Source organism: Poecilia latipinna, unplaced genomic scaffold (assembly GCF_001443285.1).
Source record: "Poecilia latipinna isolate Pla-1442-1.1 unplaced genomic scaffold, P_latipinna-1.0 Scaffold4046, whole genome shotgun sequence".
Classification (NCBI taxonomy): Eukaryota; Metazoa; Chordata; class Actinopteri; order Cyprinodontiformes; family Poeciliidae; genus Poecilia; species Poecilia latipinna.
In genome coordinates, this window is record NW_015116662.1 from 1 (window position 1) to 15,687 (window position 15,687).

Consider the following 15,687-nt stretch of genomic DNA (forward strand, 5'->3'; position numbering starts at 1 on the left):
CGCCTCTGACCTGGTAGTAAATGTGGAAGTTCCTCTCACTCTCATTCTGGCTCACCACCCTCGACTTCTCAAGCAGGAAGTTAGAGATTTTGCCACCATCTGGTTCCCCACCTCTGCTGAACTGAATCTCAAAGTATTTTCCCTGGTAAACACAAAATCAGTCGTCACATTTGCACCACTACACATATTGTTTTGTGTCACTGGGACCGGAAATGCACCAAGCTCTGCAGCAGAAACAGAAATCTGCATTTATTTTTTTTTTTATATTATGAGCGAGAACGTTAAGTGCATGCATGAGGCTGCAGTGACCCATAAACAGACTTTATGATGCTTCACTGAGGCTTACAGGAAATTTCACAAGCTAAAGCTGCACATGTGGAAGTTGATGTGGTTTAATGGTGTGAAATTAGCGAATTACCATTAGTGGTGAGAAAGAACTGAGTCAAGTCGAGTGGGTTTTGTGTTACTGTCTGTGTTGGAGACAAGGATTTTTAGCGTTTTGTAACCAGAAATCATAACTGGCATTCCAGGCTTAAATAAATATAGTTTGTGCAGAAGCTCCACATGTATTTCAGGGAATTACAGAAATGAAACCGAGTCAAGATCAATCTGGTGTTAGTTTGGTATGTTTGAAGCCAGGCTACGTTCTGCAGGCATTAACCCAATTAATGTTCTGCGTAAAGCTAAAACTAATGCTAAAGCTAAATGAACCAGCATTACTTGTGTTGTTTTGAAAGTCTCTGTATTTTGCACAAAAACTAACTTTAAAAACTTTAAAACGTTTTTACAGTTTCTTTCACATAAAAAATACAATTGTTAATTTTTTTTAATAAAAATAATTTTTTTAATAAAAACATGCAAATAAATGAAACAAAATAAAATATTATAAATAATATACAAAATGTGTTCTGTAAATATAAAAAGACCACATAAAGCAGAATGTATTAGAATAATAAAAACTAATCAGACTGGAACAGTTTTGAAGCATTAAATATTTTTGAAGAAATGTGAGGAAATACATGTGACTTCCTGGCTCGTCTTGTGTCAGGTGATGTTTGAGAAATAAAAGCTCACTTACAAAACGACTGGAGTTGTTGTTTCGGACCGTCTTGGCATTTCCAAACGCCTCCAGCAGAGGATTGGACTGTAGGATGATGTCTTTTACGTGCTGTGACGCATAAACACCGGTTATTTAGAAAAAATTACTCAGATTTAATTTGAATCAAAAATAAAACACGTTGTTTGTTCCTGTTTCTACCTGCACTTTGGATCCACCTCCAGACACTTTGGAAATGTAACCCATGATGTATTTGGCAGCCACCGTCTTTCCAGCCCCGCTCTCCCCGCTAGAACAAAATCACAACTTTTAAGTTATTCATCTCATTTACTTTTATTAAAGTCATCTGAATCAGTCAGTTTAAAGTTTATACCTTCTTTGACATTTAATGAGTGAATTTCAGATTCATCTGGTTAGTCTTTTCCTGTAATTATCTAAAATTGCAGGTCATATTTTAGCTCATCTCCCCATGGCGTACCTCTAGGTTGTGTACTGGGGCCACTATTCTTTCAAAATATCTTTCTTTGTCAAATTCAAGCATTTTAGGCATTTAATATAATTTTTATCACTACCATGCAGACAATATATAAGAGACCTTTTAAAGCCTCAGCCACATTTTTAAATATAAAAAACTGCATGGAAAAAAATAATTTACCTAAATGAAGAAAATACTTGAAATCCTTGAATGTTGGATTATTTCTTTGCTGCTTTAGCCGTCTCTGCTACATCTACAACCAGGAACCTTGCTTTGTGTTTTCACCAAAGTATTACTTTTGGTAATAAATTGATGCTTTTACCAATAAATGCTACATTTTATGACTTCTCAGCTATTTTAATTGCTTAAACAGATGGGAATCAGCTTTAAAAAGCTGCAAAAACCTGATTTATTCCAAATTATTTAAAACTTTTTACCAGGTTTTTTGATTTAAAGTCTTGAAAGCTGCTAAATGAAGTCAGTTTTACTTACTTAATTTAACAGAAAAGAGGAATTGACATTAAAAAAGATAGCAGTTTGAGAAAACTTGGGTTTTCACCTGATGATAACGCACTGATTCTCGCCGTCGATCATCATGTTTCTGTACATGTTGTCTGCCAAGGCGTAGATGTGTGGCGGGTTTTCATACTGGGCCTGCAGAGAGACAGAAGCTGGGGTAAAGAGCTGCAGGAAGAGGAACTGCACCACAAACACCACAGGTCTGCAGAAGTTCATGTGAAGATGTCTTCACTCACGGCGCCTTGGTAGAGTTCAATCTCTCTGTCAGTGAAGTAGGGCATCTGTTTAAATGGGTTCACCGATATCAACACGGGGCCGATGTACGTCTGAGGCGCAGAGTCAAGGAAAGCTCAAAAACACGGTTGTGTCTAGCATAATTCTTGGTGCAGAATGAACCGTAGTCCTATTTTTAAAACATTAAATATACCTTGAGTTATTTTCTTTTAAAGAAAGTCACAAACATACCCAGATATTTTCGGTTTCATGTACGAGTGAATCAGAATAAAAGTGGAATATTTAATCCTCCCACTTTGTCCTGCACCTACACACCTACAATGCAAAATATCCTTAGTTTATCTGACATTTTCCTTCTCTGAAGGAAAAGATAATTAACATAATCACTCTAATGTTAATGCTGCAAAGTACAATAATAATAATAATAATAATAATAATAATGCATTTTATTTGTCAGCGCCTTTCTAAACACCCAAAGACACTTTACAACATTGAAAACACAAACTAAACAGAAAGAAAATGGATATGAAAACATAAAATAACTAAAAAAAATAAAGTGAGAAGGCTAACTTGAACAGAGAGTCAATATTACGGATGTCAGAATATATGAAAAATAACGCAATAATGCACTTTTATCTTGTTATGCTTTTGTTTTGGTAAAAAACAAAACCACAAAATTTTTACAAAATTTTGTGGTTTGTAAAACAAATTTATCTCAAATGCATCTGCAGTTTATATCTGATCACTATCGGAGATGTGCAAGAGACACAAGCTGAGTGACGCGACACAATAAAGTCAAAAAGAAAAACAATATTTAGTCAGACTGTCAGCAACTACATCTGAGACAAAGCCAGATCGCCGAAACGTTTTCCTCTTCAAATTACAGATATTGATCTGGGGGTAATTAGGACAAGTCAATTCTTAGCAATGAAAAATAACAGGGGAAAAAACTGGACAGTTAGACGTATTTCTGTGAATAATGTCAGCATAATTAACTCTTGCAACAAAAACAAGTCGCTTCTGTTTATTTTTTCTCATGCATGTGGAAGAAATGTGAATTAGAGAAGCACCGATCCACTTTCAGTGTCAGCTGATACCAATCCGATTCAGATAAACTGTGCTGAATTACTTAAAACTTAAATGTATTTTCTAACTCTGCACCAGTACCAATGCACCAATAGCTTCAAAATCTTGGTCAAATATGCAAAAACAATTCAAATTTAATTTATTCTGTCAGTGCAATTAGGACTACAAGAGGCAATATAAAATAAATAATAAGGAAACTGAAAGACAAAAACAAAAAGTCGACTACTTTGGTCAATTTTGTAAAAAATAAACTGCAACAAACTTTCTTTCAAATGATTCAGGAAGGATGTCTAATAAATATGATGCAACATAAATAAAGCACACAATTAGACTGAATCGACACTGATACAGATGTTAATATCAGATCTGTGCATTTTTCCTTTGATCATGTGAACTTTTGATTTACGTTATTCCTTTTTTCTTTCTTTTTTTTACAGTTTACTGAGTTTTAAATGCACATCTAAAGTGATCTAACGTGTGATTTGAATCTCATGTGTTTTACAGAAACATGGATGCTTGCAGTCAGCTGACAGGCTGTGGGCCCACAGCTGCCCGCCTGTAGGTGGGGGAAACCATGAAGTGAAGTCATGCCGTCATTCTTGGATGATCTCAGTGTTTCCTGAACGCTTGCAGCTCTGACCATAACAGGCCATAAAATCAACTCGCTTCCTGGTAGCTAAAAAAGTCCAAACGTCAAACCTGTCGAGGAATAAACAAATATACCCCAACTCTCTGCCTTCGAAGTGAAACCGACGATTGATTTAGTAGCAGAGGCAGATGCCTGAGTGTTTGTATTTCATGTAAATGAGCTAAACTAATTTTAGATCCCCAGCTTTGATAAAATTTAGTGTTTAAGTGGTGAATGGCATCAAATTGAGACAAAGAAAAGTTTTTTTACTCTTAGAAAAGAAGCTTCATCATAGACTTTGAGGAAACAGCCTTGTTGATTTCCCAACAGCATGGTTAGTTAAGCAAAAGGAGTAAAATCTTAAACACGCAGACATGAAAACTGTTTCTAAAAATGTTTAAATCCGTCCTGTCAGGCTAAAAAGAAAACCTAATCAAAACAGCTTTTACCTGAGACTTAAACTATTATCCATAATTATAAATAATAGATACAAATCATATAAATTATTGTCTAAACGTGAATAAAGTTTGACATTTCTTTTGGTTGCTTTTTCATTGTTATTATACGGTTTAGCTGTGCTTTGAGAAGACGGAAGTGAGTCTCTGCTGACAGTAAGGAGGAAGAGCGAATCTCTTGTTTTTATGACCATATATGTTTAAACGTTGGGCTGTTTATGCTTGAGAGCAGAGTGATGCATCGAATCCAAGTTTATTTCTACTAAATAATAATCAATCTGATGAGTCGTTTAACTTCTCTAAGCTTCATTTAGTAAAGTTAAAACCTTGATAATCTGGTAATTATCTGACCGCTTGCAGGATACAAAAATGTAATCGTCCATGTATCTCTTCTTGAGGTTTTCCACGATGGCGTCCTCTGTGATCTTGGACAGCAGGACCATGTCGTCCACGCCGCTCTGCTTGACATTCTGACTCTGCCAGTGGTACTTCGCCTGAAACACAGAAATTTAGTCATCCAGGTGTTTCTTCCTGGTTTCACATGTCCTGGATTTAAAAAAAACAACCTCAGGTTATCAAACTGCTTCACATGAGATTTGATGTTGCACATAACTCCCATAAATTTAATGGTTCATCCATGTAAGTTAACTACAGTTCCTAAAAAAGTGAATAAAACCAAATCTAGCTTTCAGACTTCAGTTAATAGAATAAAAATAAGACTTGTATTGATATATTAGTAATATCTGCTCATCTTTAACTGCAAATTAAATTAAATTAGTTTAGACCTCTGACAAATTTAGAATTAAAATTATTTTCTTTCCTTCCTTGAGAAGTTTGTTTCTGTTGGAAAGTGAATCAGACATAAAAGACAATAAAACAATGTAAAAGGGGCATTAATTTAGAAAAAACATACTTTGTTATTAAACAAAGAGCCTCTTTAAAATTACTCTAAATGTGCAGCGGAAAAGTATTTACCTTTAAAGACCCTTCTGAAAATCAGCTTTTTTCATGTTTCCTCTGATATTTTTGATTATCTTTGGAAGACCTCAAATTAAAAAATATTTTTCTAATTAAAAATAACTTGATAGTGTTATTTTAGAAAAGTTTAGAAAATGTGTCCCTGCTTAATTGGGGGAGGTCAGTTTTCTTGCATAATGAGAAATAATTATTTGGTTTGACAGTATTAAGTTATAACAACTCACAAATGAAGATTAATAAATTATCAGAACTTTAAAAACCAATGTTTAGACAAATTATCTCTTCATTAACTCTAATTTCTTTTATTTAATTTCAGCAGGTGAACCTTCATGTTCAAGTTAAATTTTCTTCAAATGTTTTACAAAAGCAACACAAATTAAACTCTTGTGCTTTGCTAGCAGCCGGTTTTACGATGTGAGTCTGTCTCGTGTCGAAACAGTTTGTTCCTCAGTTTCTGGTCAACAATTACCAAAACCTTTAAAGGAAACGCTTTATTATATCTGCCCAATTCTAACAGGAGACATAGGATCCTGTTTCTTCATTTCCTTATTTGTTAACCATAAAAGGTTAAAACCTGTCACAATGTTTAACACCTAAAAGTTTCAGAACAAGAAATAAATCTGAAAATCCGCCAAATATCACCTGAGCAAAAAAGAGTTTGAAAGAACATTTTTCGTACCATAATTTCTGGACTACAAGCCGCTTTGAAAACTGCGGCTTAGACGATGATAAAATATCGATTTTTACCCATGGGTTTCCAAAAGCTGGACTCGTGTGTCGTGAAGAGGACAAGCTCAAAAACTATCTTTATACGCTATAAGAGCGACAATGAAAGAGACTGAGGAAGTGTCTATGAGGCTGATGGACTCTGATACTGAAGAAGACAACTTTAGTGGTTTTAGTAGCAGGAAGATGAAGATAGCAATCATTAAAAGTAATTCTATTTCATTAAAAGTTCATATTTAAGTCAGTGGATGAAACTTATATTCAAGTGTGCTCTGAAATTACGGTGCTATGGTAAAAAAAAAATTGCTGCTAATGTCCCCTCTTTCGTTTAATAAGGAAATTAACTCCTTATTGAACTCCAATTAACCACAATATTTTGTTTCGGTTTACACCTCAACGGCTGATCACTGCCAGATCTGGAGAAAATTCACTCAAATACAACCTATCTGTTGATCTGTAAAATGTGCCCTTAGCTAAAGAATATATGAGAATCAAAGTTAATGGGTGTTTTCACACTTAATAGTCTGGTAGGCTGGGTTCAATTGAGGACCAGACGTGCAGCATTTGTTACATTTTCAGCTGGGACGGTTTGCTTTCACTCTACACTGCGTCAAACAATCCAAGCTAATTGAAAAACATGTTCTTCCCCTCGCCTGTGGTGGCGCTGCACCAAAAGCCACTGAAGCAAACGACATGAGAACCTCAGAAGAAGACAGGAGCGCAACTTCCATCTTCAGAAAATGCATCAGATCAAGCATCAGATTGTAGCTGTTGAAGGATTTCTCTCTTATCTTTGCTAAAATACGACGAGACATTTCTCCCACTAGCCCTTGATTCGAGCGTTTTCGTGTTTATTTTGGTTTTATTTACCCAGAATGCCCTGCGCTACCGTCCGCTTCCTGCTTTCGGGTGGTTTATTTCCGGTCCACTTGTATCCACATATGAAGTAGAAATACGACAGAGATTTTTATTTTTGGTGTGATTGCACATTCACACCTCCCTAAAACGGACCGAACTTTCTGGCGCAGGGCATTCTGGGTAAATACACCCAAAACAAATGTTTGTGTCTAGATGATTAGATGGCTCGTGTTTTTTTTTTTTTTTTTAAGTCAACACAAAATAGAAATCCTACACCACTAAAATCTAACTCTACTGTTGTTTACATTTTGTGAAGGGAAAAAAAACTATCATGAAGTTTTGCTTATGTTTTCTTGCGAGGTTCTTATGTTGTTTCCTTGAGTGATTTTTGGTGCAGCGCCACCACAGGCGAAGAGAGGAATAGGTCTTTCAAAGGGAGTGTGAAAGTGAACCACACCAGCTGAAAATATAATTGTTTCAATTTTGATTCGTAATCGAACCGATCTTATCACCTTTAGAGTCAGTGTTCCTGATTCATCAACAAAAGAGAGACTGGCAAAAATACCATCAATGGGAGAGTTACAAACTGACCAAAGAGCAGAGGCTGATTCCTGAAACCATTATGATAATATTCTGTAAACTGACGAGAAAAAATCTGAACTATTTGAGGTGTGTGTGTCCTGGTATAAAACCATTAGAAAAAGAAGCATCAGACCCACCGCCAGACTTTGTGGTAGTGTGAAAGTCTGGAGCTGCAACAGCAAGTTCAGTCCAGAACGGCTCAAAAATGACAGTTCACACGTTTCAAATCAGCCTTGTCAAGGTTTATACAGAAACCCAATTGAGACGCTTTGGATATAACCTTAAATTTGTTCATGCTTGAAAATCCTCTGATGTGGGTGAATTATAAAGTAACTCTAAAAAATAGTTGGCCAAAATTCATCTAAGGTTTAGTAAAACACTACTATAGGTTTGGAGGGGAATTACCTTCTCAATTAGGGACAGGTTTGAAAAACTTTTTCTAACCTTTAGAAAAAAGAGTTTCGTAATTCGTCAAGTTATGTGTTTGATGATCTGAAACATTTGAATGTGACAAAAGACCGAAATTAAGTGGGGGGTTGCAGTTTCACAGCAGTAATAAAATAAGCAGGCAGGAGGATTAGGAGGTTAATAAGTGGAAATTAAGGTCATTATTATTAATGACCTGAAAAACTTACTTTGAAAAAGTTTAGTTTCAAGTCGTAACTTGTAAAGAGATTTAAAAAGCATTTTTAAAGCTAATTATATGAAATCATGACATTTACTACTGCTTTTTACAACCACTGTTGAAAAAAGTATGAATAGCGAACTCTGACATAGTTTGATAAATATCATTAGATGATGCAGGTCAGCAGTAAACGCCTGTTTGGCATCTTCACATACATTTGTTGAAAGCAAAACTAGTTGTGGTTGTTGTTGCAGGAAACTGAGGTTGGCTGCCAGGCAACAGGTTAAAGAAACCCTAAACAGGTTTTGTTTTTACTTGGACATTGTTGGAAACAAAGCCACGATTGTCCAACTGCAGCTTTTACTCTGAAACCTTTTAAATAATCTGAGGAGCCGTCTTCGAATCCAGCTGACCTGGTGTTTGACACCTTTAAATTCTTTTCCCCAAAAGATGCTGGTCTGTTTGATGTGTGAAGCTACTCAGGGTTTGTCGCTGGCAAAATGTGGTCTGTGGTCAGAGACAGAGTCTGACGTTGACATGCAAGAAGCTCCCTGCTGTGGTGTTTCATCATCAGAGTGATGAGAGAAAGAAGTTCAGACATTTACTCACATTTTAAATCTTTAAAGACAAGATCGTAGGGTAATTTTAGTAAAAGACGAGCACTTCTTGTATTAAACATCATGCACAGCTCAGGGATAATCAGTCTGCTTCATTAAGCTCTCTTACATAGCAAAACAGGAAATGCTAAGAACAGTCACTCAGTTTGTATTTTTACATTTTAAAATCCCATGATACACGGAAATTACATTTAAAGAATGCTTTCGAATTGAAGCCAACTGTTACTGCAAGTTGTCTAAATACAACAAAAATTTCTCAGTAACTTTGAAAATGCTTCTTCTGTGCGTTGCTTATAAACAGGGGAGATTTGGGACATAAAGCTCTGAGCCCGCTGCACTGAATCCCGTTGAAAACTTCCTGGTTATTCCACCAAATGTTCATTTCCGAGTTAAAATATTAGTACTGTTGTTTCTAAATGAATATAAATGTGTTTTCTTTGCATTATTTGAGGTCTGAAAGCACTGCATCTTTTTTATTATTTTGATCATTTCCCATTTTCTGCAAATAAAATTTTTTTTTGCTTCCAATTTCAGACATGTTGTCAGTAGTTCATAGAATAAAAGAACAATGTTTATTTTCTCAAACATATACCTACAAAGAGTAAAATCGGAGAAACTGATTCTATCAAGTGGTTTCTTAATTTTTTCCAGAAGGCTTAAACAAACAACAAATCATAGGTTTGGTTTATATCAAACCAAAACTAGTGCCAAACTACTTTTCTGCATCATGTAAGCACTAAATATGTGACTGCGCACCGCACACGTTTAAGATGGCGTCTGATTCAACAAGTCAGTGCGAAAATAAAAAGATATTTCACTGCATTTTGTAGGTTCTTTATCTGCTTGCTTGCTTGTTTGTTTAAAGACTTAAAGTGTTGTTTGATCAACCTTAAAAAACTACAATACTTCAAATTCAAAAGTACTTTCTTGATTCCAAATGGAAACTAAATGTTGCTGTAACTCAAAAGACTTTACTGGTTATCTGTGTCATTCTGTTGTGGTTTGAATTAGCTTTATCTCTTTATTTTTATGTTTTATATATATTATTACTGAAACTTGATAATTCTTCAGAGTTATTGTAATCTGCGATGGCTGTCAGCAAGAAAGATCTCCTGTAGTTGTCTGTATTCCAGTGAATTTGAAGAAGCCTCTGACTGAAGACACGGTTTTTCTTACGTTGGATTATATCCAAAGTTACTTTTGCAAAGCAGAATACCAATATTTAACAGATCAATATGCTTCTGTTGATGTCATGACGTAAAGCTTGTTTTCTAGATTGTTTTCATCAGAAGAGTCGAGGTGATGTTAAAAAAGAGCTTTAGAATCTGCTCCGTTTTTTTTTCCTGGAGTCTTTGATGATCAGCTGATCTCAAAATACAGCAGAAAAAAACCCACAATCCATTTTTGAACATTGCAGTGAAGAACTTTAACAGATCTGACCACAAACAGAACGGCTGACCTTAGAGTGTTGAACTGTGTTTTAATTGGGGATTAATTTCAGCCTTCATCTGAACTCTTCGTTTGGGTTTTTGTATTTACATGTAAGTCTGGCTTTCAAAACTTTATGGTGCCAAAAAAACATCTGCAAAGAAATTTATATATTTTAGCTTTGAAATTTATGTCCGATTAAAATCCTCGATGCAGCTTTCCTGCGTTCAGTTTGCATCTCTTCCTCTTCTCTTTTTTCTCTACTTTTCTCCAGCTGCTAACGAAGGCTCCCGTGTCAAAATAAAACCTATAAGAAAATAATAATTGGCTGTTATTAAGAGAATTGATGATTCCACGCGCTCTATGAGGAACGGGCCCACAGCATCACTGATAACCTGCTATACTAAACAGTGGGATGAAGATATTCATGCTTTGTTTCATAGCAGAAACACACAGAGTGTGAGGAATAATCCACTCGGTGCTCACTTAGTGTAGAGTTGCATCAGATGGTTGTTTGATTTGACTTCATGATCCCAAGACATTGCCCAGTTAGCCATGTAACCATTTTCTTGCAACCATTCCTTGAACAAAGACGATTCAATTCAATACAAAAATACTTTATTAATACAAAAGTAAAATTAAATAAATTAATTTCCTCCTCTCTCTCCTCGCCTCATTTTCAGCTTCTCCAATGTTTATCAGGCAGTTGTAAACCAGCCTGTTGCTATGGTTACGCATCCTGACAAAATAGCAAAAACATAAATATTACAAAAATAATCAGTCCAACTACACAATATCCAAAAAAAGAAGGAACAGTTGTCCAAAAAGTTATTTTCCTCCAAGAAAGCAGGAATGAAAAGAGAAAAAAATATCAATGAAAGCACAGAGCTACTCTGTGTTACTTTCTCATTTAAAGAGTGCCAAGAACCGTAAGCCTTGATATATCAAATCATATTATTCACAAAACAGAAATTAATGGTTTACTAAAGTTAGTAAACTCTCAACATAAACATTAAAAATGCTTCAGTTGCATTTATTTCACAGAAATGTCCCAACTCCTGTTTTTGAGAGCTGCTATTCTGCAACATTTAGATGCATCCCTTCTTCAATGCACCTGAATCTAATGACTAAATCTCCTCATCATCATATCTATCCAGCTCTATAGAGGCAACCAGCCATTTACAGGATTCAGGTGTTTGGGAGAAGCAGCCTTCAAGAACTGGAGTTGAATATCGGTTGTATAAAAGTTTCTGGATTAAAGAACTCATTTGGCACATTTGTAGAGAAATTCTCAGTTCTTGCAAACATTTTCAAAATCTGTTTGCTATGTGAATTATCTTGGCATCATTTGATTCTTTTTAGCTTAGATATTTCTCTATAACCTAAACTTTTTCTTCTTAAGTGCTTTGAGATAATTTTTGCTGTAATTTTGCTCTATAGCTTCTATCCAGGTGCAAAACTAAACAATGAGACAATATTTTGTTTCCACGCTCATCAGCTCTGGAAAAATAAAATCCTGAAACTATTGAGTCCAGACTGAAAACAATATTGCAACTTCTGATCAGAGTCTCACCAATTATATTATCCCAATCTCAGATAAGTGATATCTATGACTATATAATATTTTAACACGTTTCCTTTCATGCTACGTTTTAAGGTTTATTCTTTAATAACCTCGAATGTGAATGTAACAAATCTTGTTTTTCCTTTTGTAAATAAACTAAATTAGATGTTTTAATTAGGTGTTTAATTATTGCCGTTTTTTCAGTTCATGCCACGGTTTTAACCAAGTATGGAATTGACATGATCTTCCTGGTTTATGCATGTTAGCTTAGCGTGTACAGGCACAGAAATCTTCTCTCTCCCCTTTGGCTTAGTTCGTGCTTGCTTCCATTTATACTCAGAACTGGGACATTCTAATTTCCCAGTCGGAAAAATCAACTGGAACGCCTTCCGAAGTCGGAATGTCACTGAGAGCAACTCCGCCTACCCCGAGTAAAATGGACTTTAAATATGGCCGCTCCTCGCATCAAGTGTACGAAGCTGTGGCGGAAACATGTTTTATTTTACAAGACACTCGTGTAAAATAGAGTCTAAAATCAATATTACATGTAGCGCTTGTATCGCTAAACTAAACAAATGAAAAGTGGAGCTAGCTTATCGGAAAGTAAAGCTTTAAATGATGTTTGTTAACGGTTCTGCGAACAATAATGTTACCATTCCGACTTCTCCAGCCTAGAACGTCGTTACGTCGGGTCTGACGTACAATCCATCTCCCAGGTAACTGGAACGCAGCGTTACTTCCGCTCTACGTTGTTAATGTCGCTTCCTGTTTTGCTGAATCTTACTTTCGTCATCTTCTGCCACAGTTAATCTCGTGTTGTGGAGGTAAAGCACCAATTTAGTTGTTTACTAACCGCTAAAAATACTTAAGAATAAAATATTGTTGCATGATTGACGCATAATTCATTCAGTCTTGACTGAAACATTTTACTTTTTCTCGGTGACTTTGTCTTTAGATATCTTAGCAAATCTAAGTCTTGCCGTTTGTTTTCTCAGGAAAAGCTGGTATTGGATCTGAATCTACCTCCTTTTGCGTCATATTAAAGTTTTCTTTGAATTATTTCAGTCATCAAAGAAATCAGACATACAGTAAGTTCAAACTTTGTAATGAAAGCATCAACCTTCATTTTATTTTGCTTTGAAACATTTATTCACTTTGATCTTATAAACTGATCATTGAACTTAAAAAGAGAACCAGAGACTGGAACTTAACACACAGTTGCTCAAATAAAAACCTTTTAACTTCCTGAGAGTAGATGTCATTTCTGTCATTTTTTTAACCCAACACATTGTGACACAGATTATCAATGGCAATCAGGTCAGCTGTGACTCTTATTTTGAAAGGCTCAAAGGCGTCATTGGAGGCGGCAGAAACAATTTGCTCTTATGGATGATCTTTAAGAGATTGTGTGTGTGTGAGTCACAGGCAGCATTTTCAGGAAGTGTTGTGACAGAAACTACCGGCCTCTCCTGTGAGTCCACTTCCTCCTCTCACCTCAGCCCTACCTCTTGTGAAACCTGCAACCTTTGTACATGCTCTAGGGTCTTTTCCTGTTGCAGCCCCCTGGTGCATTTTTGCCCCACAGAGTGCATTTTTGCCCCAAAGAGTGCAATGAATCCCTCAAGGCAAAACAATAGATCGATATGTGTATACTTGTTGAACCATGATGGATTTTGGTGCTTATTTTTGAATGAATGCAACACTTAAACCCTAAATCTTCTCTTTAGGTTTGTTCTTTGTGTACAAACTGATGCGTTAATATAAAATTCAACCTTAAATACACAAATTAAAGCAAATAATTTTACAGCTTTGAGCTTGAGTCTCAAAAAGGCTTGTCATGAAAAAGGGGAAACTCATTCTGCTGCTGTGAAGAGCTGAATCTCAACAGTTTTTAAGTTTAAACACATCACTGGTCATGTAAAGATGAAAATTTGACTCGTCTGACACCCTCATCTGTCGTATAAACAAAAGCTGTTTTACTTTAAATACAGTTAGTTTAATTGTTTTATCAGTTTTATAGCCATCAAACAGCACAGAAGCACTTTTCTTACTAAAAGAGTTGCAAAAATCCAACTTTTTGTTTGTACTTTGTAGATAAAATCTGAATGCGGATGTCAAAGTTACACACCTGAGTTCACACAAGTCAAAGCAGCTCAGAGGATATGAAAGTGGGGTGTTTTACCATTGTTCCTGTGGGCCTCTCCTCCTCAGGCGTCCACCGTCCAGAGAATGTGTGTCAGCTGTGTGTGCGCACCGCTAAAATCCACGGTTCGACCTCGTTAGACTGCAGCCATCACCCAGGGGAGGCACAGCCGAAACCAGCAGCAGGCGCTCGCACTGCAAGACCTCCAGCAGAGCTGTCACAGCTACTTCCTCATACTCCCACCGGCAGTGTGTGAAACAAGAACTGAACACACACAAAGATACACACGCTCACCGCACACTGCAGAGAAGCTACTTCTGTATTTCTGTCATGCTCCCTGCAGCCAGGGAGGATTAAGTAATGACCAGTGTGTTGGTTACAGCTATCAAAGCTGCAAACCAAAATTAGTCCGTCAGATTCTTCTGGGATGAGCGGAGGAACGGTGCTGGCGCTGAGGGATAATTTTCTCTAGTGTGCTGCCAAATGATGATGGGTGTTTTGTTTGAGAGGTGCTGACTCCACCCAGGCTGTGGTTGCTTCACGCAGCCTCCAACGCCCTTGATAACTGATGAGTTCAGGAACAGAGTACAGGAGAGCGTGTGGGTGTGCAGGTGCCGAACAGGCAGTTTTTGGTTTGTTTTAGAGCTTCTTGAGATGCGTCCTCCTGCATGGCCGCCTGAGGTTGGAGTCACTTTCTCATGGCACTTTATCATTTAAATACGAGTCATTATTTAAGGTTGTAAGTTAAAGTTTCTGAATGTTTTCAGTTTCTTTGGAAAGCCTCTTTTGTTTTTCTCCTCTGCTGGAACAACACTAAAAAAACCACAAAATTTTAAGTATTTTTGTCTATTTCGAGTGCAAATATCTTACTGCAAACTTACACATAACTTTGCACTATAATACAGGGGTTTGTTTTAAGTTAATAATTCCTTAATATTGATAAAAAGTACTGGTTCCATTGGCAGATTATTTCACTTATGACATGTTTTTCCCATGTTTTAAGTGAGATAATCTGAGTGGATTCTCAGCAATACCAAGAAATTATTCGAGTATAAAAAGCTCTTCTTGCTGAAAAGTGACTTGCAAGTTAGTTTAGTCTTTTTTCAAATGGACCTCTTGGTGCACTGGGAACCAGACATAAAAACTTGGTCATATTTAGTGTTTCTGCAGTAAACAGTTTGTTTCTGCTTTGCTTTGTGTTTGTTCTCCCCGTTTCTCGTGTTGCTGCCTCCCTTCCTGTGTTGCTAATCTCTCTATGGGTGGAGCTGCTGCGCCTGCTGCACTGATTCATGCACTGACTGCCATCTTCTCACAGACCCAAAAGCTTTTAAAACATTTTAAAAGCCAGAAAACCTGCTAATAAAAGCAATTATGCTTTTACTAGCAGATGTAGCTCTTGAAAGTCATCCTTCCAATGTGTCACAGTTAAACATCAATTAAGGCTTTTTTAAATTCAAAAATAGCACATTACATAGTAATGATGACATGCAGCACGATGAGAAGTGAATATTCAGCAATGCAGCTTCTTCTTACAGTCTTACTCCATTGACGGGTCGGATCAGCCTGAATACGAGGGGAAAAAGCAGAAGTTATTGCTTCATTTTGGTTTTTCCGTGAAAACAGGCCGATTCTGAAATAGATGAGCGATGATGTAAACTGTCAGAGCAAAAATCCGTCCCAGACTGAGAGCAGATCAGCGTTCACTTCCTTAA

At 36.5% G+C, this 15,687-nt stretch overlaps 1 protein-coding gene across 1 annotated transcript; it reads right to left on the bottom strand.

The window, feature by feature from the left end:
* Positions 1-4: 4 nt before the first annotated feature.
* LOC106942111 (unconventional myosin-If-like) lies at positions 5-14,811 on the bottom strand (the record flags this gene model as incomplete). The annotated part of the gene is made up of 7 exons (XM_015025292.1): positions 14,015-14,811; positions 4,820-4,948; positions 2,288-2,377; positions 2,092-2,186; positions 1,259-1,346; positions 1,079-1,168; positions 5-142 (listed from the first exon to the last, which is right to left on the bottom strand). Coding segments are annotated over exons 1-7 (633 nt in total), but the record flags the coding sequence as incomplete, so codon positions are not given.
* Positions 14,812-15,687: the final 876 nt, after the last annotated feature.